Here is a 27,219-nt window from a genome sequence, read left to right on the forward strand (position 1 = left end):
GACAAACTGGAACGTGTCCAGAGGAGGGCAACCAAAATGGTCCAAGGCCTGGAAACGATGCCTTATGAGGAACGGCTAAGGGAGCTGGGCATGTTTAGCCTGGAGAAGAGGAGGTTAAGGGGTGATATGATAGCCATGTTCAAATATATAAAAGGATGTCACATAGAGGAGGGAGAAAGGTTGTTTTCTGCTGCTCTAGAGAAGCGGACACGGAGCAATGGATCCAAAGTACAAGAAAGAAGATTCCACCTAAACATTAGGAAGAACTTCCTGACAGTAAGAGCTGTTCGACAGTGGAATTTGCTGCCAAGGAGTGTGGTGGAGTCTCCTACTTTGGAGGTCTTTAAGCAGAGGCTTGACAACCATATGTCAGGATTGCTCTGATGGTGTTTCCTGCTTGGCAGGGGGTTGGACTCGATGGCCCTTGTGGTCTCTTCCAACTCTATGATTCTATGATTCTAATTACTGTTTGGGTGCCTGAAAGCAGGGATGGAGGATGGCTAATAAAACTGAAGCTGAACCCAGATAAGATACTTTGCCTGTGGAAATGGAGAGTGGCCTGAAAATATCTAGGTGTCTGGTCGACGGTGAGGAATCTTAACTTATTTCAAGATAACTACATTAAACTATGGAAAGAGATTTAAAAAGAGTAGAAATTTGGGGAAGGATTAAACTTTCCCTACTAGGGAGAATTTCAGCTATCAAAATGAATGCGCTCCCCAAAATGCTGCTTTTATTTCAACCGATTATTGACAAACCAAGTTGCCTCAAGGAATGGAAAAGGGGTATTTCTAAATTTGTCGGGGTGGGGGAGCCACGAATTAAACACAAAATTTTGATTGACACAAAAGAAAGAGAATTGGCAATTGAAGATGACAGAATATGCAGAATTAGCAGGTCTAACAAGTAGAATAAGAGAACAAGAAGAACAGGTATTTAAAGAGGAGTGGTATCTTTTTGTTGAGCATAATGAAAACAATTGTGCACCGTTGAAAACGCTGGCAGTATTAAAGTAACTCAACAATATAACATATTCTGAACTGATGTAAGATAGGAAAATTAAACTAGATAGATATATTAGAATATGTAGGAATGTTGGATAAGATAAATGAATCCTGGAAGGGGAGGGGAGGAAGTCAGTGAATGTATGGTATAATAAAAGATGTTTAATTTGAAATGTACAATTTGAAAATTTAATAAAAATTATTAATTTTAAAAAGGTGCATTATCTGTGGGCTGGTGCTTCTCAGGTCCAAAAATTAGGTAAAACAGCTTGTTTTGGCAATCTTCTAGAAGGGAGATGCCTGGAGTCGGGGGGGGGGGGACTTCCTAGATTCCAAGATGCCATTGCATGTCTGAGTACAATTCAAAGTGTCGGTGCTGACCTTGAAAGCCCTCAACAGCCTTGGCCCAGTAGACCTGAAGGAGCATCTTCATCCTGGACGCCAGGGTCCCTCTCCTGCAAGAAGCTGCAAGAAGCGAGGTTACAGGGAAGCAGGCAGGGGGCCTTCTCGGTGGTGGTGCCCGCCCTGTGGAACGCCCTCCCACCAGATGTTGATAAGCAACTATCCTACTTTCAAAAGACATCTGAAGGCAGCCCTGTTTAGGGAAGCTTTTCATGTTTCTTGCTGTATTGTGTTTTTAATATTCAATTGGGAGCCGCCCAGAGTGGCTGGGGAAACCCAGCCAGATGGGTGGGGTATAAATAATAAATTATTATTATTATATATTATTACTGCAGGCCCATGTGACAAGGATGCAACCTATGCAGAGCTACAGCTGTTTCTCCAGCTATGGCCATTCTAGGAACAACCTCTGAGTTAGACTGTTGTAGTGTTTGGCTTCCCTTGAAGATGATCCAGTATTTGCAGCTAGCGCATAATGCTGCTCTCTTGCAGTGAGACGAGATCATTTTACACTGAATTTGAAATCACTGCAGGAGAGCAACCAGGCCCAGTTCAAAGTATAGGTACCACCAAACCAAGTCCAAACAGCTTAGGACCCAAGTGTTTGAAGGAGTGCCTTCTGCAGCACTACCCAAACCAGGTTTTGACACCTGCAAGAAAGGCCCTGCTGAAGGTTCCCTCGTTGAGCATAGCCCAGTAGGGCTACTATACACAGCAGGGCCTTCCCAGTGGCACGACCACCTTTGCTATGAAACGCCCTCCCTGTCGAGATCTGGCTCTCTCTCACTTGGTCTGCATTCAGTCAGAAATTAAAAGCTCACTTAGAATCATAGAATCATAGAGTTGGAAGAGACCACAAGGGCCATCGAGTCCAACCCCCTGCCAAGCAGGAAACACTATCAGAGCACTCCTGACATATGGTTGTCAAGCCTCTGCTTAAAGACCTCCAAAGTAGGAGACTCCACCACACTCCTTGGCAGCAAATTCCACTGTCGAACAGCTCTTACTGTCAGGAAGTTCTTCCTAATGTTTAGGTGGAATCTTCTTTCTTGTAGTTTGGATCCATTGCTCCGTGTCCGCTTCTCTGGAGCAGCAGAAAACAACCTTTCTCCCTCCTCTATGTGACATCCTTTTATATATTTGAACATGGATATCATATCACCCCTTAACCTCCTCTTCTCCAGGCTAAACATGCCCAGCTCCCTTAGCTGTTCCTCATAAGGCATCGTTTCCAGGCCTTTGACCATTTTGGTTGCCCTCCTCTGGACACGTTCCAGTTTGTCAGTGTCCTTCTTGAACTGTGGTGCCCAGAACTGGACACAGTACTCCAGGTGAGGTCTGACCAGAGCAGAATACAGTGGCACTATTACTTCCCTTGATCTAGATGCTATACTCCTATTGATGCAGCCCAGAATTACATTGGCTTTTTTAGCTGTCGCATCACACTGTTGGCTCATGTCAAGTTTGTGGTCAACCAAGACTCCTAGATCCTTTTCACATGTACTGCTCTCAAGCCAGGTGTCCCCCATCTTGTATTTGTGCCTCTCATTTTTTTTGCCCAAGTGCAATACTTTACATTTCTCCCTGTTAAAATTCATCTTGTTTGTTTTGGCCCAGTTCTCTAATCTGTCAAGGTCGTTTTGAAGTGTGATCCTGTCCTCCCAGTTTGGTGTCATCTGCAAATTTGATCAGGATGCCCTTGAGTCCATCATCCAAGTCGTTGATAAAGATGTTGAATAAGACCGGGCCCAAGACAGAACCCTGTGGCACCCCACTAGTCACTCTTCTCCAGGATGAAGAGGAACCATTGATGAGCACTCTTTGGGTTCGGTCAGTCATCCAGTTACAAATCCACTGAGTGGTAGCATAGTCAAGACCACATTTTACCAGTTTCTTTACAAGAATATCATGGGGCACCTTGTCAAATGCCTTGCTGAAATCAAGGTAGGCTACATCCACTGCGTTCCCTTCATCTACCAGGCTTGTAATTCTGTCAAAAAACGAGATCAGGTTAGTCTGACATGACTTATTTTTCAGAAATCCATGCTGACTATTGGTGATCACAGCATTCCTTTCTAGGTGCTCACAGACTGTTTGCTTAATGATCTGCTCCAGAATCTTCCCTGGTATTGATGTCAGACTGACTGGGCGGTAATTATTTGGGTCCTCTCTTTTCCCCTTTTTGAAAATAGGGACAACATTTGCCCTCCTCCAGTCTGCCGGGACTTCGCCTGTTCTTCAGGAATTCTCAAAGATGACTGTCAGTGGTTCTGAGATCACATCTGCCAGTTCTTTTAATACTCTTGGATGCAGTTCATCTGGCCCTGGAGACTTGAATACATCTAAACTGGCCAAGTATTCTTGTACTATCTCCTTAGTTATTCTGGGCTGTGTTTCCTTTGCTGAATCATTTGCTCCAAATTCTTCAGGTCGGGCATTGTTTTCCTTATCGGAGAAGACTGAGGCAAAGAAGGCCTGTTCCAGCAGGCCTTCATTATGTTGTTGTTGTAGTAGTAGTAGTAGTAGTAATAGTAATAATAATAATAATAATAATAATAATAATAATAATAATAATAATAATAATAATAATAATAATAATAATAATTTATTATTTGTACCCCGCCCATCTGGCTGGGTTTCCCCAGCCACTCTGGGCAGCTTCCACAAAGACCAAAAATACACTAAGCTGTCACACATTGAAAACTTCCCTGAACAGGACTTCCGGGGGCGGCGCGAACGGCAATGGCGGTCCTCTTTGCTCTGTAAAGGGGAAGCTCCGCAGAAACGGGTCATCCGCTACGGCGAAGCGGAGACACTTGCTGAAAAACCACAGGCAGTGATAGCCTGTGGCCGTGGGACTCGGCGGGCACCATCAGTGCCCCCTGAAATGTTGAAGGAACCCAGTAAGGGGCTCCGGAGCGCGAAAGGGTTGGCGCGGTGCTGTGAGTCGATCGCTTTTTCTGTGGAGTGAAGCCGCAAAGCTGCTGTCGGTGAGCGCTGACCCTTTTCCTGGGAACATTCGGCTACAAAACAACATCCCATGAGTAGGGAAAACTTATTGAACTTGGGACTAAATTTATTTGAGATTTGGCTGAAGCGGGAGACGCAACCAGGAAGTCCGTCTCCCGGCACTGTTTAAAGATTCAAAGCAAAGACTTTAAACTCTCTAATGCCTTTGAAGCTGTGATTTTTAAAAGGAACTAACCCGTGCATCAATTGAGTTGATTTTGTTTTGACACTAGTGGATTTTATCTTCCTATTTGTGGATGCTTTTTTACCTCTTCCTCAGTGGATTTACAAATATACCAAGAAACCCCGGCAGTCGGGCTGCCAGACTATTAGAACTGTCAGACTGTGGACTTGGTTACATTGGATTGCTACATGGGATTGCTATCTGAACTGCTACATTGTTACATTGAACCTGCACTTTCTAGAGACATTGTAAGTACTCTAAAGAACAACTCTGTAAAAGTTAAAGGATCTGGAGGACTTTTGGGACTTTGAGGCTGTTTGACATTGTTATCAATACTTAAGGGAATTGGAGTAACTTGGAAAAATTCTGCATGAACAATAGCTTTGTTTTCTCCCTTAAGAAACATCTAAACTCCCTCTAGAGGAACTTTGGATTATAACTACTGGGGGTTTTTCTTCTTCTCTGCTTTTTTTTTTTAACTGTGGACTTGTGGATTCCCATGGGAATCGCATACTGACTGACCTTGACACGTAGACAGAAGTGGGATGAGTGGAACTGGGAGAACAAGATCAGCCAAAGCTAAATCACAACAAACTACTATAATCTCACAGCTGCGCAGATCATCTGTCCCTATTGTCTCTGTGGCACAAGAGGAAGAATTAGAGCAAGCTAGGCTGGAAGGAATGGCTACAGGAGGGGATTCTCCTTCGGTATTAGATAAAATCTTTGAAAAATTGGAGGGCCTGAGTAAACAAGTGGCTGAACAATCATCTAAAATTGACCAAAACACAGCTAGTGTTAACAATTTGACCCAACAAGTCGCTTTAAATGCACAATCAATTGGGAAATTATTGGAAGCCACCACAGAAAATCGTAAATTAGCTGAGGAGGCTAAGCAGAAAGCAGAGGCTGTGCAAGAGGAAGTAAAACCTATGCGCAAGCAGATTGGCGAACACCAGGAATATCTGTCTATGATAGAATTAAGAAGTAAGGAAAATAACTTGAGGTTGAGGTCAGTTCCAGAACTTGAAAAAGGGGATTTAGCTGAATACTTGACAAAGGAGTTTACAGAATTTTGGCCTTTGGAAAAAGATAAAGATTTTAAAATTGTAAGTGCATTCAGACTTGGAAAAGGAGGGAGGAAGGGCAAGTTTAGAGACTGCCTGATCTCTCTGAGAACGAAGGAAGAAAGAGATAAGATACTGAGTGCACACTTTCAGAAGACCCTTGAAATTCAGGATTTGAGAGTGGAAATCTACAAAGATATCCTGAAACACTTATTGGAACTTATTGGATCTTGCTATGGAGATTTGGTGAAATTGCTGAGAAGTAACAGAATTGTTTTTAGGTGGGAGTTCCCCCAGGGATTATCTTTCACTTTTAGAGGGAAGAAAGTGAAAATCAAAACAGCTGAAGACAAGGAAAAGTTTTTGAGTGACCACGGAGAAGACCTTCAGAAAGGGACTGTAGAAGAACCAGGAGCCTCAGGATCCGGGCTACTAAGATTCACACCCACACTCTCGGGGCCTGAAGAGCAGGAGAGAGAGATACCACCACTACCAAAGGGAGAATAGAATTGTCCAAGATGTCACTGCAGCTACTAAGCTGGAATATTCATGGCTTTAACTCCCCAGAAAAAAGGAGATCTTCCATTTATTAAAAAAGGAACAATTAGATATTATTTGCCTACAGGAAACACATGTGATTAGGCTCCATAGGAAAGTGCTAATTAATAAGAGATTAGGCCAAGAATTTACTTCATCTGACCGAGTGAAGAAGAGAAGAGTTGTGATATATGCAAAAGAGAGCCTGTCACCAAAATTTCTTTTTAAAGATGAGCAAGGAAGAATTTTGGCAATTGAAATTCAAGTACAAGGGGGGAAATTCCTGATTTTGGGGATTTACGCACCAAATGAGGGGAAATCGGAATTTTATAAGAAGCTGCATGAAACAATGTTGGACTACATGGACTATAATAACATTATTATGATGGGCGATATGAATGGGGTGGTATCCACGAATATGGACAAAGCGCAAAGTCAAAGTATGACAAAAGAGGGCAGACTGCCAAAAACTTTTTTTGAATTAACTGACCATATGGATTTGGTTGACATCTGGAGGATAAAGAACCCCTTGGGAAGAGAGGGGACATTCTTCTCTGAAGCTAAAATGACATGGACAAGAATCGACCAAATATGGATAACTAGAGGACTGGCACCTAAGACTAGAAAGGTGGAAATCTGCCCAAAAACCTGCTCCGACCATAACGCAGTAAAGATGGAAATGAAACTAACTTCAACTGGTTCCTTTAGATGGAAGATGGATGACACCTTACTAAGAGATCAGGAGATTGTTAAGAAGGCCCAAAAGACCTTGAGTGATTATTTTGAAATAAATCTGAAAACTACAGTGGAAAAAAGAGTAATCTGGGACGCAAGCAAAGCGGTCATGAGGGGGTTTCTGATACAACAGAATGTGATAAAGAAAAGAGCTCAGAATGAGAAAAAAGATAAGATCTTGGAGAAAATAAAAGGAGAGAAAAAATTAAGATCGAAACCAAAGTCACAGGAGATTCTGAGAGAAATTAAACTTTATCAAGCACAATATACAAAATTGATAAACCAGGAAGTTGAATGGAAAATCAAACAAATGAAACAAATGACTTTTGAATCGGCAAATAAATGCGGAAAACTGCTAGCATGGCAGTTGAAAAAGAGACAAAAATTGAATACGGTTACCAACTTAGAGATTGAAGGGAGAAATATTCAGAACCCTGTGAAGATCAGAAAATGTTTCCAGAGATACTTTAAACAACTTTATACCCAAGGGCCGCAAAAAGAGACTGAGACAGACCAATTTCTAAGAAACAACGGAGTACGAAAACTATCTCAAGAAAATAAGACAATACTGAACTATAAAATAACAGAACAAGAGATTGAAGGTGCCATTCAGAATATGCAATTGGGCAAATCTCCAGGGCCGGATGGGCTTACCTCCAAGTATTATAAGATCTTGAAAGACTATCTGATTCAACCATTGAAGGAGGTCTGCAATGAGATTATGGAGGGGAAGAATGCACCGGAATCGTGGAAAGAAGCTTTCATCACACTTATACCTAAATCTGAAACTGAAAAGACACAACTTAAGAACTACCGTCCCATCTCCCTTTTAAATGTGGATTACAAAATTTTTGCAGATATTTTAGCAAATAGATTAAAAATAGTGTTAAATGAAGTGATTCATAAAGACCAGGCAGGCTTTCTCCCAGGCAGACATTTGTCTGATAATACAAGGAACATTATCGACATTTTGGAACTTTTGCAAATGAATACTAATACAAAAGCAGTGCTGATCTTTATTGATGCGGAGAAGGCCTTTGACAATATCTCATGGAATTTTATGAAGAAAAATCTTAAAGGGATGGGAGTGGGACGGGGGTTTGAAAATGGCATAGACACAATTTATTCAGAACAAAAGGCAAAATTGATAGTCAATAATGTGGTGACAGAAGAGTTTAAAATTGAGAAAGGAACACGACAGGGCTGCCCTATTTCCCCACTGCTATTTATTTCGGTCCTGGAGGTGCTCCTGAACATGATCAGAGGGGACCGGTTGGTTGAAGGAATCCAGGTCGGAGCCAAACAGTATAAACTTAAGGCTTTTGCAGATGACTTGGTTTTGACATTACAGGAGCCAGAATTTAGTACGAAAAGGGTGTTAGAATTGATTCAAGAATTTGGTCGGGTGGCAGGATTTAAACTAAACAAGCAGAAAACTAAGGTTTTGGGGGAAAACTTGACAATTTTGGAAAAAGAAAGGTTTCAGAAGGAGACAGAGTTAAATGTGGTTAAAAAGGTGAAATATCTAGGGGTTAATATGACGGCTAAAAACCTGAATTTATTTAAAGATAACTATGAAAAATGTTGGTCAGAAATCAAAAAGGATTTAGAAATTTGGTCAAAACTGAAGCTTTCCTTGTTGGGTCGAATTGCTGCTATAAAGATGAATGTATTGCCAAAAATGTTGTTTTTGTTTCAGACCTTGCAGATTGTGGACAAGATGGAATGTTTCAAGAGGTGGCAGAGAGATATCTCTAGGTTTGTCTGGCAGGGCAAAAAGCCCAGAATAAAATTTAAAATATTAACTGATGCCAAAGAAAGAGGGGGGTTTGCCCTGCCAGACATGAAACTGTATTATGAATCAGCAGCTTTCTGCTGGTTGAAAGATTGGCTACTTCTAGAGAACACTGATATTTGGGATTTGGAAGGGTTCAACAATGTGTTTGGGTGGCATGCATATTTGTGGTACGACAAGGTTAAAGCTCACAAAGCTTTTAAGAACCATATTGTCAGGAAGGCAGTGTTTAATGTCTGGACAAGATACAAAGATTTATTAGAAAGTAAGACCCCAAGGTGGTTGTCACCAATTGAAGCTAAGGCTCAGAAAAGACTCAATATGGAGGCCAACTGGCCAAAATATTGGGAGATAGTAGAAAAAGATGGAGACATATGGAAACTGCAGAGTTTTGAGAAATTGAAGGACAAAGTGTGAGATTGGTTACATTATGGTCAGATCAGGGAGGTCTTTAATAAGGACAAAAAAACAGGCTTCCAAGTGGAAAAATCGAAATTAGAAACAGAACTGTTAGAACCTAAAACTAAGGTACTTTCAAGAATGTATAACTTGCTGTTAAAATGGAACACTCAGGATGAAACGGTTAAATCAGCTATGATAAAATGGGCGCAAGACATTGGCTACAATATTATGTTTGCTGACTGGGAACGGTTATGGACCACCGGTGTGAAATTTACGGCATGTAATGCCTTGAAAGAAAATATTATGAAAATGATATACAGGTGGTACATGACCCCAGTCAAGCTTGCAAAAATATACCACTTGCCAGATAATAAGTGTTGGAAATGTAAAGAGACTGAAGGAACATTCTTTCACCTTTGGTGGACGTGTCCAAAGGTTAAGGCCTTCTGGGAAATGATCTATAATGAACGAAAAAAGGTATTTAAATATACCTCCCTTAAGAAACCAGAGGCCTTCCTTTTGGGCATTGTCGGCCAAATGGTGCCAAAGAAGGACAGAACTTTCTTTATGTATGCGACAACAGCAGCAAGAATACTTATCGCAAAGTACTGGAAGACAGAAGATTTGCCCACTCTGGAAGAATGGCAGACGCAACTGATAGACTACATGGAATTGGCAGAAATGACTGGCAGAATCCGAGACCTGGGGGAAGAGACAGTGGAAGAGGACTGGAAGAAATTTAAGGATTATTTGCAAAAGTATTGTAAACTGTATGAATGTTAGAATGATGCAGGATATAAAGATAACGTGGCATCAGTGATATATTTGAAAGGAGTATGCAAAATTGGTTTATAAGAACAAAGGTAAAATTTGAACAATATTATGTCAAGCTTAAATAATAGATAATAAAAGGGAAAAATTGGAGACATAATAGTTGAAATGTATAATATAAAATAAGATTTGAAAAAAGGTGAAATATTGCTGAATGAGATTTTGTAAATGGGAACACAGAAAAGGGAGATGTGAGGGAGTCAAGAAAGAGGGTTATGGAAATAACATCTAAGAAAGTGAACCTTTTTTTCTATGTTTTTTAATGTCTTTTTTTGCTTTTTTGTACGCTTTGTATGTTTTTCTTGTCTTTTTTGGTCTTTTTGATTTATTGTGATGGTGGTTTTCTTTTTTATTGGTTGTGAAGGTGAAATTTGTTGTATTGTTTAAAACCTTTAATAAATATTTTATAAAAAAAAGAAGAAAACTTCCCTGAACAGGGCTGCCTTAAGATGTCTTCTGAATGTCAGTTACAGGAAAGTTATAGACTGGAAAGAGAAAGTTATAGACTGGAAAGAGAAGCTGCTGAATTGCAACTCATTACCAAACTCAAAACCATGGAGAGACCTGGTTTGAACAAAGACATTGGATTCTTATCTCATTATACATGACTAAGCCATTTTTCACCTTCTCACCCCTTGCCTTTTCCTGGAAGACCTATTGCAGTCGTTAAGAGTCGTCAACAGGCTCATCTCAGCTATCTGCCAATCTCCCATTCCCACCACCCTTCTGAGTAATACCCCTCCCCACCTTCTCACTATATAGAAGGATCTGGCAACTTCTGTTTCAGTGTATCTGAAGAAGTGTGCATGCACACGAAAGCTCATACCAAGAACTAACTTAGTTGGTCTTTAAGGTGCTACTGGAAGGAATTTTTTTATTCTGAATGTCAGGTAGTTGTTTATCTCTTTGACATCTGGTGGGAGGGCGTTCCACAGGACGGGCGCCACCACCGAGAAGGCCCTCTGCCTGGTTCCCTGTAGCTTTGCTTATCGCAATGAGGGAACCGCCAGAAGGCCCTCGGCGCTGGACCTCAGCGTCCGGGCAGAATGATGGGGGTGGAGACGCTCCTTCAGGTATACTGGGCCGAGGCCGTTTAGGGCTTTAAAGGTCAACACCAACACTTTGAATTGTGCTCGGAAACGTACTGGGAGCCAATGTAGGTCTTTCAAGACGGGTGTTATGTGGTCTTGGCGGCCGCTCCCAGTCACCAGTCTAGCTGCCGCATTCTGGATTGGTTGTAGTTTCCCAGTCACCTTCAAAGATAGCCCCACGTAGAGCGCATTGCAGTAATCCAAGCGAGAGATAACCAGAGCATGCATCACTCTGGCGAGACAGTCCGCTGGCAGGGAGGGTCTCAGCCTGCGTACCAGGTGGAGCTGGTAGACAGCTGCCATGCATACAGAATTGACCTGCGCCTCCGTCGACAGCTGTGAGTCCAAAATGACTCCCAGGCTGCGCATCTGGTCCTTCAGGGGCACAGTTACCCCATTCAGGACCAGGGAGTCCTCCACACCAGCCCGCCCCATTCCCGAAAAACAGTACTTCTGTCTTGTCAGGATTCAACCTCAATCCATTAGCCACCATCCATCCTCCAACTGCCTCCAGGCACTCACATAGGACCTTCACCGCCTTCACTGGTTCTGATTTGAAAGAGAGGTAGAGCTGGGTGTCATCTGCATACTGATGGACACCCAGTCCAAACCCCCTGATGATCTCTCCCAGCGGTTTCATATAGATGTTAAAAAGCATGGGGGAGAGGACGGAACCCTGAGGCACCCCACAAGTGAGAACCCAGGGGTCTGAACACTCATCCCCTCAACACCACTTTCAGGACACAGTCCAGGAGAAAGGAGCAGAACGTCTGGATGACAGTGCCCCCAGCTCGCAGCCCCTCTAGATGGTCCAGAAGGATGTTATGGTCAATTGTATCAAAGGCTGCTGAGAGATCCAGCAGAACTAGGAAACAGCTCTCACCTTTGTCCCTAGCCCGTCGGAGATCATCAACCAGCGCGACCGAGGCAGTTTCAGTCCCATGATGAGGCCTGAATCCCGATTGGAAGGGATCCAAATGGTCCGCATCCTCCAGGCGTGCCTGGAGTTGTTCAGCAACCACCTGCTCAATCACCCTGCCCAAGAATGGAAGATTTGAGACTGGGTGATAGTTGGCCATACTGGCCGCATCTAAAGATGTTTTTTTTAAGGAGCGGTTTAATGACTGCCTCTTTCAGCGGATCTGGGAATGTTCCCTCACAGAGGGAAGCATTCACCACTCCGCAGAGCCCATCGCCTAGCCCTTCCCGGCTTGCTTTTATTAGCCAGGATGGGCAAGGATCAAGGAGACAGGTGGTTGGTTTCACGCATCCAAGCAGCCTGTCCACATCTTCAGGGGTAACAGATTGAAATTGATTCCATGCAACTTGACCAGACAGGGCTCTAGCACTCTCCCGCCCCAGCCCTGCTCCCACGGTGGTGTCTACCTCCTTCCGAATATGAGTGACTTTACAGTGGTGCCTCGCAAGACGAAAAGAATCCGTTCTGTGATTCTCTTCATCTAGCGGTTTTTTTCGTCTTGCGAAGCAAGCCCATTGAAGGATTAGCGGATTAGCGCTATTAGAGGCTTTTAGAGGCTTTCAGCGGCTTATCTGCTGATCGGATCAGCTGATAAGCGGCTTAGCGGCTTAGAAAAAGGGGGGAAGGGGGGAAAACCAGCAGGAACTCGCAAGACATTGCCGTCTTGCGAAGCAAGCCCATAGGAGATTCGTTTTGCGAAGCACCTCCAAAACGGAAAACTCTTTCGTCTAGTGAGTTTTCCGTCTTGCGAGGCATTCGTCTTGCGGGGCACCACTGTATCTGCAAAAAACTTTGCAAAATCGTTGCAGGAGATCTTGGGGTCTTTACAAGGCTCCGGTGGTAAAGGTGGTTCCGTTAAATTGCGGACCACCTGAAAGAGTCTCCTGCTATTATTTTCTGCAGATGCAATAGAGGCGGTGAAGAAAGTCTTCACCATCGCTATCGCCACTTGGTAGGCTCGACATTGAGCTTTAACCCGCGTCCGGTTAGATTCGGAATGAGTTTTCTGCCACCGACACTCTAGCCGTCTCAGTAATTGTTTCATTGCCCTCAGCTCTGAAGAAAACCATGGGGCTGTCCATGTTCCATGCAAACGGAGAGGGCGCTTCGGAGCCAGACCGTCAATAGCCCTGGTTAACTCCCCTACCACTCTCTGGAAGCCAATTAGATCCATTAAGTAGCGGGGGTGGACCATGCAAATTGGTCCCACCTCCCTGCAGAGGGGAAGGGTCGCAGAGAAGTCCAGTTGCACCAGGAAGTGATCTGACCATGGCACTTCTTTTGTTTCACTTTTACTTAGTGTCAGATCACCCACGTCACTAGAGGTGAACACCAGGTCTAAGGCATGTCCATGACTATGAGTTGGGCCAAACTTATTCAGGGACAGCCCCATGGAGGCCATGCTTTCCACAAAGTCCCGAGCGGCCCCTTGTAAGGTCGTGTCGGCATGGATGTTAAAATCCCCCAGGACAACCAAACTAGGTGTCTCTAGAAGAACATCCGCCACAACCTGAAGCAGCTCAGGCAGGGAATCCTTGGTGCAGCGGGGAGGTCAGTACACCAAAAGGAATCCTGTACTGCCCCTATTGCCCAACTTCCAGAACATGCGCTCAGAGAACTGGGTCTTCCCAATATGACGCCTGGTGCAAACTAGTGACTTCCTAAAAATCACTGCAACCCCCCCTCCCCGCCCACATGACCTGGGTTGCTGTGCGTAAGAGAAACCTGGTGGACAAGCAGCGGCAAGGACAGGCCCATCTGCTTCATCCAACCAAGTCTCTGTCATGCATGCCAGGTCAAGTCTTCCATCCACGATCAAGACATGGATGGCAGTGGTCTTATGAATCATTGACCTATAACTACACAGCAACACCTTCAGGTCATGTGGGTTTCCCTTGTTGATTCCAGTATCCATTTGGTCAAGACTAGACAGACCCGAGGCAGGGATAGTCCTCAAACAACGACTAAACCTGCCTCCTCGGTAATGACATGGTCTGGTCTTAGCGTAACTCCTCCTCCTCCTGCCCATGATCACCGAGATCAGATGTCCCCGTGCCTCCCCTCCCTGTGGAACTTGCCCCAGCCATCGTGTTGGCTGGGGCCCCACTCCCCGGCAGCCCTGATCCTGCCCCTTAAAAACAAAACACAAACTATACAGCAACCAATAAAACAACAAAAAACAAAAACAGAAGTTATAATAAAATTAATCCCCAACTAGATATCCATCCCACCCACCCACCCCCAACAAAGGGAAAAAGGAGAAAAAGAAATAAAAATTTAAAATGCCACTGACTGCTTGAGGACATTTTAAAACACATTAACCACTTGGAACAGGGAAGCAATAGCAGAACAACTTCCCGCACTTCCCCAAAAGTTTGTTCCAAATGAGGGCCTGGGCCAGCTGGAAAAGGCCCTGGAAGGGAGCAGGCCCTGCAGTCCTCCCCTCAGCCGATGGTGAGGCCGATGTAACATAACAGGCCATATATTTGTACTTTAACTGTAAATTTGTCAATCAGGGTGGCTAAAAATGAATGGTTTATTTAAAATTTTTTTTAATTTAAATAGGATTTTTTTTAATCGGAATTTTTATTGATTTATATCAGAATTTTTAAATAAAATGCTTTTGGAGAAAAAACCTTTCTAAAGATTTTCTCTTTAAGTTACATTCTAGTCCAAAGGCTATTCATCAGGAAATAAGGATTTGTTTTAAGTTTTTCATGTCTGCTAAAACTCAGTCTAAGTTTTTTTTTTTAAAAAAAACATTTAACCACATCAGTTAACAAACATGGATACATTTGCTATCATGTTATTGTTTTAGTTAAATAAATTGCTTAAATTGTTACTACGGAAATGATTATTTTTCTCCTTCCAATCAAGTACAGCAGAAAGGTTGTCCAAATATAAACAGTTAACTTATTAAACCTCACAATAATTTCATAATTATCTGTCTATGTATTTCTAATAGTATAACCAAACCATTAATTTTTGATATAACTGCAAAAACTACTCTGAAAATTTATTATTCCAAAAATGAAACCTTCATCTGGTTGTCATTATTAAGATTATACCAGCAAGAATGAGTCTTTCTGTAAAAAGTGATTTAAATCAAGTCTTACTGACTAGTGATTTAAATCGTGATTTACCGTATTTCTCGCTCTATAGGACGCACCGGACCATAGGAGGGGGAGAACACGGGAAATTTTTCCCCCCTTGTTCTCCCCCTCTAAAACAAGGTGCGTTCAAGGTGCATTCACCCAAAGCCTCTGGAGTGCAGCGGGAGTTCCCACTGCGCTCCGGAGGCTTCAGGCGGCTACCTTGGAAGCCTGGAGAGCGAGAGGGGTCAGTGCGCACCCACCCCTCTCGCTCTCCAGGCTTCAGTGAAGGCAACCCAAAGCCTCTGGAGCGTGGGGGGGGGGAGTTCCTGCTGGGCTCCGGAGGCTTCAGGTTCCTTTTGACCTGCTCTTTGGGGCTGGCGGTGGGGGGAAGCCAGCCTCAAAGACCAGGTCAAGGAGCAGCGCGAAGGCCGCCTTCCCGCTGCTCCCCGAGCCTGTGGAGCTGGCGGTGGGGGAAAGCAGCGCTTTCCCCCACCGCCAGCCTCAAAGACCCCTGAAGCCTTTGGAGCGCAGTGCGAGGTCCCGCTATGCTCCAAAGGCTTCAGGGATAGCTTTGCGCAGCCATCCCCAAGCTCGAAGAGCGAGACGGAGCGCTCCGCAGCGCTCCATCTCCCTGTTCTGGCTTTGGGCTTAGCCACGCAGCCTGCATTCGCTCTATAGGACGCACACACATTTCCCCTTAATTTTTGGAGGGGAAAAAGTGCGTCCTATAGAGCGAAAAATACAGTAAATCAATTTGATTTAAATCAAATCCACCCTGTTGTCAATTCTACTTTGCCTTCACATGTTGATGTTTTTGTATTATTTTTATTTTTGGTTGAAAGCAAGCCTGGGCAGGGAAGAGAAAGAGCAAGTATAAACAAAATGAGCAAAAATGGCTGAATCACTGCAAGAAGCAAAAATGGTTGCTATTAATACTAAGCATGTATTCAAAACATTTTTACGCACATTCTCCCAATCTTGGTTCTGATGACAGCCAGTAATTGTCTTCTTTGCAGACATTTCCCGCTTGGAGCTTCCTGGACGGATCTGGCTGGCCTGGGGGACCAGAGGCTGACCTTTGATCAGGCAGGGCAATCACTGCCCTAATATAAAATCTAAGGCATCTCTAAAGGTTCCATCCTTTGTCAAGCAGACTTTGCACTTATGAAAATAATCTATGAAGGGATGGATTTGAAACACCCCAAGAGGTGATTACTCACCAGCAAACATCATCATATGTTGGAAATTTGTCCCGATCTTGTTTCTTCTCCCCAAATTAAGCAGGAAAGAGAGAGGGTAAATGTTTGCAGCTCTCCCCAGGAATACAGCCAGCTAGATTTGGGCACATATTAAGGATTTTCCCCCCTTGTTGACAGGTTTGCGAAAATTAGAATGCATCATGCAATAGCTGACACTAAAGTTTACGTTTAACCCTAAAAATGGTGGGTTACCAATGTTCCTACTGCACAAGAAAGAAGAGTTTTTATCCCAACAGTGACAAATAACAAATAATCATGCCAAGAAGGAGAATCAGTGGCCTTCAGAGAGCATGAGTACCTCCTGCAATCCCAAACTAGCAATTTCAAAACTGCAAAAAAAACCTGACTGCTGAGAAGCAATCTGTTCAGAGATGCCAGCCATACCACCTAACATTGACTGGACCACTTCTGAGTACAGGAACATAGGAAACTGCCTTTTATCAGGCCACTAGGTTATGTTGCCTACCAGCAGCCGCCCTCCAGGAATTCAGGCACTGGATTTCTCCCAGCCCTACCTGGGGACGCAAGGAATTGAACCGGGGACCCTTCTGCATGCCGAGCAGGTGTTGCACCACTGAGCCATGACTTTCCCCAGAAAGCTTTAAGCATGCTGAATTCTTGACAGAATGCCCAGATCTTCCATCAAGCGCTCTGTGCCACAGGCAAACCACCCTTATTACAGCTCAAGCTGCTTTTAAAAGTCTGGGTATTAAAAGCACCCATGTCTGGCACAAGGGTACATGGAAGGCCTTTTGAGAAATGAGCATCTAAGACTCATACTCACTAGGCAGACGGTTCCAATGAACAAAACACAGCTTACTTCTGAGGAAAGGATTGGACTTAAATATTCCTATTAGTGCAAAGAGCTAACCATGTTTTTTTTGGATTCCAGCCATGGTATCTAAAGGCTACCACAGTCAGCCCAGCCATTTGGAAGGGTGAGGCTGCTGTTTCAGGTGGAAGAAGCCCCCCCACCCCGGAGGCAGGTCTATGGGCCCCCCACTGCTGTTTTTCGGCATTCCGGTCCCACCTCAAGTGGCAAAATGGGAGAGCCACCCCTGGGCTACCATATCTTACATTCCCCCTAAATGGAGGTCATCTCTACAAAGGACAGACATGTGTGCACCAGAAATCAGAAGTATGTTATGCATTGATGAGAGGTTTCTTATGAATGCATTTACCATATGCCAAGCACACACAGCACCTGTCCTAACCACAGATTCAAAGAGGACCAAAACAAGCCCAATAGGTTCCTCTATGTAGGAACATCTGCGACCCTCCAGGTGTTATTGGATGCCTGTCAGCCCCAGTCAGCATGGTCAGTGGCCAGGAAGGGTGGGGGTTAGCGCCCAGCCATGACTGGAGTGCCACTGGTCACACATCCCTGCATTACACTGTACACATGTATTCCTACAGAGACTATCCCTGTATATGATTATCCCCATCCTTGAGCCAACAAGGCTCCAGCTGTTCAAAATCAGGGCCAGTTCAAGGCTTCTAGGGGAGACCTTGGGCACAGGGTACCAATGGGAGCCTTTCCCCTTCCCTCCTCAACCCACACTCTTTCCCCACTCTTGGCCCCACCTTTTCCTCTCTGCTGCTTTATCCTCTCAAATATTTCCTTCCTTCCTTCCTTCCTTCCTTCCTTCCTTCCTTCCTTCCTTCCTTCCTTCCTTCCTTCCTTCCCTCCCTCCCTCCCTCCCTCCCTCCCTCCCTCCTTCCTTCCTTCCTTCCTTCCTTCCTTCCTTCCTTCCTTCCTTCCCCTGTACCTTCCTCTCCTTCCTCTTGCCCACTCTCCCTAGGGCCCTGGCTCTGTTCTCAATCTGCTCTGACCATTAACAAGATTTTCCTCGTGTTCATCCAAAATCTGCTCTCCAGCAACTTAAGGTCACTGGGTACAGCTTGGCTGGAGCTCAGATGTTTTTGTCCCTTTCTCCAGGGCAGGCCACACTGTGCCCCCTCATACGTCTCTTTCCCACTGCCTCCAAACCTTCTTCACAAGCTTTCATAGCCGCTGCCCTGCAAACTCTGAGAAGCTCCTCCCACAGCTAATCACCTTCCTCAACAGAAACCCTGCCCCCTCTGACCTTTGCACAGGGAGAACAGCTAATCAGCCACAAAGAAACACACACGCACAAGAAAACCTTTTTTGCTCCTTCTTCAACTGCTGCCCTGCTAGCTCTGATAAGCTCCTCCCACAGCTAATCACCTTCCTCAACAGAAACCCTGCCCCCTCTGACCTTTGCACAGGGAGAACAGCTAATCAGCCACAAAGAAACACACACACACACACACAAGAAAACCCTTTTTGCTCCTTCTTCAACTGCTGCCCTGCTACCTCTGATAAGCTCCCCCCACAGCTAATCACCTTCCTCAACAGAAACCCTGCCCCCTCTGACCTTTACACAGGGAAAACAGCTAATCAGCCACAAAGAAACACACACACACAAGAAAACCTTTTTTGCTCCTTCTTCAACTGCTGCCCTGCTAGGTCTGATAAGCTCCTCCCACCAAGAGGCTTTGCCTCTGGAATCTAAAGGTTCGGTTTAAAGTGCTAGAGTTTGTGACATACACCTATGAAATGACCTCTAACAACTGCTGCAAAAATTTGCAACACTCAACAGCCGTAAACACTGATCATTTCTTGCTTAAGGTAGAATGATATGCTCCCAGGCTGCGGGCCTCTGTCCCCACCACCTCTCTTTCCCCTTTCTTTTCCATTCTCTTATCCTATGCAACGTATGCTGTTGTTATTTAGATCTGAGGTTTCTCCCCATTTCATATATGTTGATTGGGGAGGTGGCAAAAGGCAACTTCTACTCTTTTGGAATAAAAGGATACAAAAGCTCCCACAACAAACGTTGGATTAAACACATGATTCTGGAAGGTGAACAGCGTAAGGCCCATGTAGGAGAAGATGAAGTTTTCAGCCAAGAAATTGAGGAGCTCAAACAACTAAAGCAAAACACATACACACACAAGGGAGAGAGAAGGAATATCAATCATAGCTGTGACACATGGCAAGATAGTATAGAAAACACCAAGTATGTCCATAAGTGAAATGTCTGGGCAGCGAATTTCTTTGGGCACACATTGCAAAAAAAGATGAGTTTATGATTACTGGCACAATAGTTTGTGATTACTGTAAGCCAGGGGTCAGCAAACTTTTTAAGCGGGGGGCCGGTCCACTGTCCCTCAGACCTTGTGGGGGGGAGAAATGAACAAATTCCTATGCCCCACAAATAACCCAGAGGTGCATTTTAAATAAAAGGACACATTCTACTCATGTAAAAACACGCTGATTTCCGGACCATCCGGGGGTTGGATTTAGAAGGCAATTGGGCTGGATCCGGCCCCCAGGCCTTTGTTTGCCTACCCATGCTGTAAACCATCCCATGCCCAATACACAGTCAGCACAACCAAAAAACTAAAAAGAATTGCAGTGATGCATGTTAGAACAGAACAGAAGTTTTCAAGTATAATTTAAAAAAGAAAAACCTGAAAAGGCACCCATAAGCCCCTCCCCAAACTACTGGATGTCTGGTGTTTTGATGGGTTAATGAAAATGGCTGGTGCGGAGGAGAGAACATTTAAAACATATTAAGGAGAATGAAATTGAATGATGAAGGGGCAGCGGGGCCCACAGGTCACCACTGGGACAGAGGACTCACCTGTTTAGTTCTGTGCTGGGACTCAGTGGACAAGTTGTTATAAGTATAATGGGCCTGAGTGATGCCACAAAACAGCACAGCTACAACACCTGGAGGCAGAGAATTACATTAAAACTGTCACAAAGTACATGGAACTGAGATGTGTTTCAATCAGTACTGCAAACATGGGCTGTTCTGTTGGACAGAGCTTCTTTCCCATACAGAATGGCACAGAAACAGTTGACTGGGCAGGTCTAGGTTCACAGAACCACAGGAACTCAAGAAGCTGTCTTACTTCGAGTCTGATTGCTGGTTTAAGGGGGTGGGGGAGGATACACCTGTTTCACTGCAGGGTTCTATGCCACACCAAATATGTTAGAAAAAGGAGATATATAATAGTAATCGGAGACTTCAGCTCCCTCAATATCTGATAGAACTCAAACTCTGCCGGGAATATAAGGTCCAACAAATTCCTCAGTTGCCTCACTGACAACAAGGGGATCATCTATCTGACTATTTAAGAAGAATATTGACAAGCCAATGGCTTCAAGTTACAAAAAAGGAGATTCTGACTAAACATCAGGAAGACCCTTCTGACAGTACGATCTGTTCAACAGTGGAACAGTCTCCCTTGGGAGGTGTTGGGCTCTCCTTCCTTGGATGTTTTAAAGCAGAGGGATGGCCATCTGTCAGGGATGATCTAGCTGAGATTTCTGCATTGCAGGGGGTTGGACTAGATGACCCTTGGGGTCCCTTCCAACTCTACACAGTTCCGATTCTAAGACTCTGTAACTGTTATCCATCCCATCAAGCAATCCAACACACCCAGACAAGCAGACAGGCCATAGCTTACCTGTAAAGCCACAAGCTTCAGCCAATAGAAAGGTGCTCCAAGACATCAGGAAAAACAAGCCTGTTTCCAGCAGCTGGAACTCACGGAGTTTGGTGAATTTGGTGACGTGACAGAGGGGTTAAGGAAAGGACACAGGTGGGCTCCTCTGCGGATGAAAATATTCAGCAGGGGGAAATAGAGCAAGAAGCAAGTAATCTCCCAATTTGATTATTCAGGCCCCAAAGGACAGTCATATATGCATGTTGATTATTTGCACTGTTACCTTGCTGATTCATTCCTTGCTAGCAGGAAATATCAGTATCTTTTAGAAATAACAACAACAACAAAAAATCCTTTCCCCCCCAAACTGATAGTGTAATTTCTGAGTTTGGACACCAAAAATCAAGTGGTTACACCTAAGTCCCATTTCAATAAACCAGCTTCATTCAAAATGGCTCCTGGAGTCCAAATATTGACAAAGACCACCACCACCTCCTCAAGAACCCTTGTGCTGAGTTTGGTGATGATATCTTACGAGGAAGCCAAACATATGTCAAGAAATGTGCCAAGTGATGTTCTGGTCTGCCATCTTGATTCATAATGGTGTCCAGGATCCTAATGGTGACAAAGTCTGCTATCTCCTTGTCAGGAACCCTTGTACAAGGTTTGGCGCTGAGTTTTATCTCAAGAGCCAGCCAAGTCTATGCCAAAAAAATGGGAAGTGTCACACCAAAACCAAGTTTGTTTGCCATCTTGATCCAAAATGGTGCCGGGCACCTGAACTTCAACATAGACCCCCATCCCCACCTCAGAAAGCCTTGTGTCAAGTTTGGTGACAATATCACAGAAGGTGGCTGGATCTATGACAAAACGCGGGCAAAGTCACATTTCCGTCTGCCATCTTGATTCAAAATGGCACCAAAATTAAAGTTACACAAAAAAGGATACAAACATGTGTTTGCTTATGTACTACCTCCCCCACCAATATCTATAATACAGTGGTACCTCGGGTTAAGTACTTAATTCGTTTTGGAGGTCCGTTCTTAACCTGAAACTATTCTTAACCTGAGGTACCACTTTAGCTAATGGGGCCTCCTGCTGCTGCTGTGCGATTTCTGTTCTCAACCTGAAGCAAAGTTCTTAACCTGAGGTACTATTTCTGGGTTAGTGGAGTCTGTAACCTGAAGCGTATGTAACCTGAGGTACCACTGTAATGGAAACAGAGCTCTTAGTATATAATCTTATCTTCCATTCCAGGATTAGAGGAAGCAAGCCCATTCCTTTCTAAGCAGAATGCCATTTTGTGCTGCCTGTTTCACCTGCAGCACCCAGGCTAATTTATTTCAGGCATTATTATTATTATTATTATTATTATTATTATTATTATTATTATTTCTATACCGCCCTATACCCGAGGGACTCTGGCTGGTTCACATAAAATATCCCAGAGTTTCACATACCATTCTCCGCATTTAGTTATCTGTGGAGTTGTTCTTTTTGCATCTTTCAGCGAAGCTGTTAACAAGCATTTAGAACTACACCTCCCTCTCCCAACGTTACACACCCTTGTATTATGCTGAAGAAAAATGGTTCGAAGTTGCAGGAACATGAAGCAGTTAGAAAGCCAAGTAACACTCATTGAACTTAAAGGATATCAAAGCAGTCACGACTCCAGTAGCTGCTCCCATGGCAAATGATCCGCTGAAGATCCCCAGGAAAATCCCAATGGACTTGAACATTGCCGTTAAATCAAAAGTGTGGCTGTTGTCCCCCGCTGGTTGGTAGGCTACAATCGAGCTGGATGCAAACATACACAAAGGTTTCTTATTAGCATATCTTGCTGGATATCAGATGCATTGCAGGGCAGCTGTGTGCAACAGGAAAGTCTCGTTCAACATCAGGGCAACTGAAGCAGTCCACAGCAGAGAAGAGCATCTTAAATATTATGAGCAAGGAAAGTCATTAACCTAAGCACAGGTGCATGAGAATGCTTGGCTGCCTTTCCAATCAAAGGGGTGCAGGTGGGAATGGGGAATTTGGGTGTCTAGTTTTGAGAGGAATATAGAACACAAGAAGCACCTGCTGGATCAGGCCCATCTAGTTTCACAGTGGCCAGCCATATGCCTGTAGGAAGCGCGCAGGCTGGGTTTGAGCAGAAGAGCCCTCTCCCTCCTGTGGTTTCTGGCAACTGCCAGTCAGAAGCACTGCTGCCTCCAACTGTGTCCAGAAGCAGCACACCTCTGAATGCCATTTACTGGGGAGCCACAGCATGTTAACCACACACTCTGACCGTGGGCATCCTGGCGCTATCTGGTCAACCACGATAGGGATCAGGTTGCTGGACTAGATGGACTTTGGTCTGATCCAGCAAGGCTCACCTTATAATGGACACAAACAATGGGTTGTTCCTTTGAAAACAAGCAATGCTTTGGTTTGGAGGTAGCTTCCCTTTTAACACCGCTTACAGTTCCTCCCAATTACAGCTTCCTTGCCAGCACTGTGTGTTCCTAGAGGCACCTACTGCTGGCATGGAGGCTTCCCAGATGACATCCATAGTGCCTCATGTGAAATGTCGCTTACTTAAACCTTGAGAAAGACGACAGAGAACTTACGAAGACAGGACAATGGCAACGGCATCATTGAGAACACTTTCGCCAAACAGAAGGGCATACAGTTCAACATCCACCTGAAGCTCATGGAAAATGGCAAGTACGGTCACTGTCCAAGAAAATAAAGGAAAGTTGAAAAATGAAATTCAGACCAATGGGCTCTTGCTAGAATTCTGTATTGTTACCAGCACCCTGAGACAATCATTCTAAATTTATTTCATAAGGGTTTCTTCTGGGCCTTTTTCATTTCCTGTGTTTATCATAATCATTCATCTAAGTAAACTACTCATAGCTCTTTGTATGAATTATCTCAGACATATTGACAGCAACCCTTCAATGTAGAGATGCCAGTATTGTTTTGCCCATGTTGTAGATGTTGAGGCTTATTTCATCACATTTATATCCCAATAGCTCAGGAGTACATTGTTCTAGTTTTTCTCCCATTTTACCCTCACAACAATGCGGTGATATAGATCAGACAAACAGAGGGGTAATGCTCCCAGGTCAATCACTGAATTTTATGGCTATGTTGGAATTTGAACCCAGATCTCTCCAGTTCTAGCCTTGACGCCGCCACACCATACTGCCTCCTGGAATTCCAGTAATTTGAACTGGGGGCTTCTAACTCATGCCAGTTCCTAACTCATATACTAGGTTGGCTGTTCTCTATATGGTCTTTCTTTCTCATGAAAAAAGCCAGATCTTCCCTCAAAGACAACTGACTCCTCACATTATAAATCCACTGCTAAGATATTTGTTATGTTAGGATTACTTCAGAAGTACAGTTACTTTATGTATGTATGTATGTATGTATGTATGTATGTATGTATTTTCCAAAGTTCTCCCCATTACTTGTACAGTCAGTTGTCTGAAACACTTCTTTCTAAGCACATGCTCAAGTACATTTTCTTTAGTGATGAAGTACATATAAGACTATATTTCCCCCCAAAATTCTAAAGTTTAAAATTGGGGGTTGTCTTATACACAGAATGTTGCAATTAATTATTTCTTGATTTTGGGCTCAAAAAACAGGGGTCGTCTTATACATGGGAGCGTCTTATACATGGAAAAATACAGACTTAGGCATCTCAACTTAGTTTATATCACTTAGCAAAGCCAATATGTGCACCCAAATATGTTTAAGGGATTCAATTTCACTAAAGAGAGCTCACACAGACTGAGGCGAATCTCAGGTATGTACCGTATTTTTTGCTCTATAGGATGCACTTTTTCCCCTCCAAAAATTGAGGGGAAATGTGTGTGCGTCCTGTGGAGCGAATGCAGGCTCCTTGGCTTCAGCTATAGCAACGTGAAGCCTCCGAAGCGCAGAGGGAGCGCTCCCTCCTCACTCCGGAGGCTTCGCGTTGCTTTCGCTGAAGCCTGGAGAGCGAGAGGCGTCAGTGTGCACTGACCCCTCTTGCTCTCCAGGCTTCAGGGATAGCCGCCTGAAGGCCTTTGGAGAGCAGCGCGAGTTCCCGCTGTGTTACGGAGGCTTCAGGTTCTTTTTGCTGAAGCCGGTAGAGCAAGACTCTCCTGGCTTCAGCAAAAGGAACCCGAAGCCTCCAGAACGCAGCAGGAACTCGCGCTGCGCTCCGAAGGCTTCAGAGATAGCCACGCGCAGCCCCTCCGGCAGGGAGAGGCCGCACGCGGCTATGGCTACTTTAGCAGCGCGCAGCCTCTCCTGGCTGGAGAGATTGTGCGCGGCTAAAGAGGAAGCCAAGACAGCCAGCAGGATGGATCCCGCTCACTGTCTTGGCTTCTTTGTTCTTTGGGGCTGGGGGGCGGGGAATAAGATTTTTTTTCTTGATTTCCCCCTCTAAAAACTAGATGCGCCTTATGGTCCGGTGCGCCCTATGGAGCGAAAAATACGGTAAAACTTTTCATACAATCTGAGAGAGCTCAAGTGCTCTTTGTTACCAATAAAAGCCCTCCAAATCCCATTTGTTATCAATCAATATAAAAAAGCAGGGGGCAGGGAAGAAAACCAAATCCTTTGGACTGCCTGGCTTACGTGTAGCACCTGCCGTAAGCCCAGCTCAAGTCTCTAAGTACACAGACATTCCATTCAATGTCATGGAGGTGGAAATGAAAGTCTTGTGTTTACGTAATAAACAGAAAATTCTGGTTTCCTTGGTTCCCCCTTTTTAACGTTGGTAACAGGAAAAGCATGGGAGACCACAGAAATTCCCTTCCTCATGACAATGCAGATCATCAGGAAAGGTTCTGCAAATAGGAGCTCTGTTATTGTAACAACATTATACAAATCTACGTTGCGGAACACTGTGTGTGGTTCTGGTGAAGGAGAAGGCAGAGCTGGAAAAGTTTCTGAGAAGGGCAACTGAAATGATCAGGAGATGGCAGCCATTTTCCCTATGAGGAAAATGGACCTTTCTCACTTAGACATGATAAAGGACTGCAATTCTGTGTGGGAAAAGTGGGTGATTTTTTCTTTCCTATAGGGCTAGAATCCAAGGTCATCCAATGAAGTGGAATGGTGGGCTATTCAAGGCAAAACAAAAAAGCAAATACTCCTTTCAAAAGGTTTGACAATAGAATTTGTTGCCACATTATGTGCTGGTGGCCAGGAACTTTAAAAGGAGATTAGACAAATTTATGGATGTCAGGTATACTAAGCACTGCCTCTAGGAGCAGAACACAACTGGAACTGCCAGTTGCCATGAAAACACACACAGGAGGGGACTACAGCCATGATGCCCTGGGGGGCTTGCTAGAGGAAACATCTGGCCAGCCACTGCGAGAAAGAGGCATGTGCTGCAGTACATGGGCTGCCTTTGTGTCTGACCAGCTGCGCTTTTCTTGTGTTCTTATGCCTGCCCACTCTCAACTTTAAAAAACTTTCTCCACTCTTAGATAATAAGAAAGGATTTGGATACACCATATCTAGATTTCAAAGAGAAATGGCAGATGATAATAATAAACTCTTAAAGAAAATGTACAGTTTATTGTTAGAATGGGGGACTAAAAATAAAGAGGTCAAATCTGTAGTGATTAAATGGGAACAAGATATAGGAGACAATATACAAATGGAAGATTGGGAAAAATTATGGAAAGCCAATTTAAAATGTACTGACTGTACTGTATATTGTTAAAAGAGAATTATATGAAAATGATGTATTGATGGTATATCACACCTGTGAAAATGGCAAAAATGTATAGAACAGGCTCCAATAAGTGCTGGAAACGTAAAGGAAAGGAAGGTATGTTTTTTCATATGTGGTGGAATTGTAAAATAATTTAAAATTACTGGGAAATGATTTATAATGAAATAAAAAAATGTTTAAGTTAACTTTAGTTGGGAGGCCAGAAGCATTTTTATTACGCATTTCAGACAAAGATCTGCCAAAAAATAAGAAGAATTTATTGATGTCTGCTACAACAGCAACTAGGATTTTGCTAGCCGAAAGATGGGAAAATAATGAAATACCTGTGAAAGAGCAATGGCAAGAAAAACTGATGGTGTATGCTGAAATGGTGAAGTTAACTGAAAGATTGAAAGATAAGGACAATAGAGACTTTTAAAAAGACTGGGAACCTTTTATCTACAGAAACAATGTAAGGAAATGAATTCACTTGCAGTGTTTGAATAAACACTTACAATTAGCAAAACAAAAAGCAAAAACATAAATATGAGGTTAAAACGTTAAGAACAAAATAAATAATAAGCAGGAGAAATGAAAGTGTAAGAAACCAGGAAGGGAAGTTGGGGGGAGGGGGTAA

The 27,219-nt window shown here is 43.9% G+C and overlaps 1 protein-coding gene across 1 annotated transcript in view; it reads right to left on the reverse strand.

Moving 5' to 3' along the window:
- The window catches only part of SLC9A6 (solute carrier family 9 member A6), a 55,005-nt gene that overhangs the window by 13,164 nt on the left and 14,622 nt on the right, over window positions 1-27,219 (reverse strand). The window contains exons 6-11 of the mRNA XM_081180432.1: window positions 23,485-23,590; window positions 22,528-22,669; window positions 20,894-20,999; window positions 20,062-20,150; window positions 19,232-19,345; window positions 16,352-16,463 (exon numbers count right to left, since the gene is read on the reverse strand). Of these exons, the coding sequence (XP_081036558.1) occupies window positions 16,352-16,463; window positions 19,232-19,345; window positions 20,062-20,150; window positions 20,894-20,999; window positions 22,528-22,669; window positions 23,485-23,590 (669 nt within the window). The remainder of the gene's footprint in view (window positions 1-16,351; window positions 16,464-19,231; window positions 19,346-20,061; window positions 20,151-20,893; window positions 21,000-22,527; window positions 22,670-23,484; window positions 23,591-27,219) is intronic.

Source organism: Podarcis bocagei, assembly GCF_964188305.1.
Source record: "Podarcis bocagei genome assembly, chromosome: Z".
Classification (NCBI taxonomy): Eukaryota; Metazoa; Chordata; class Lepidosauria; order Squamata; family Lacertidae; genus Podarcis; species Podarcis bocagei.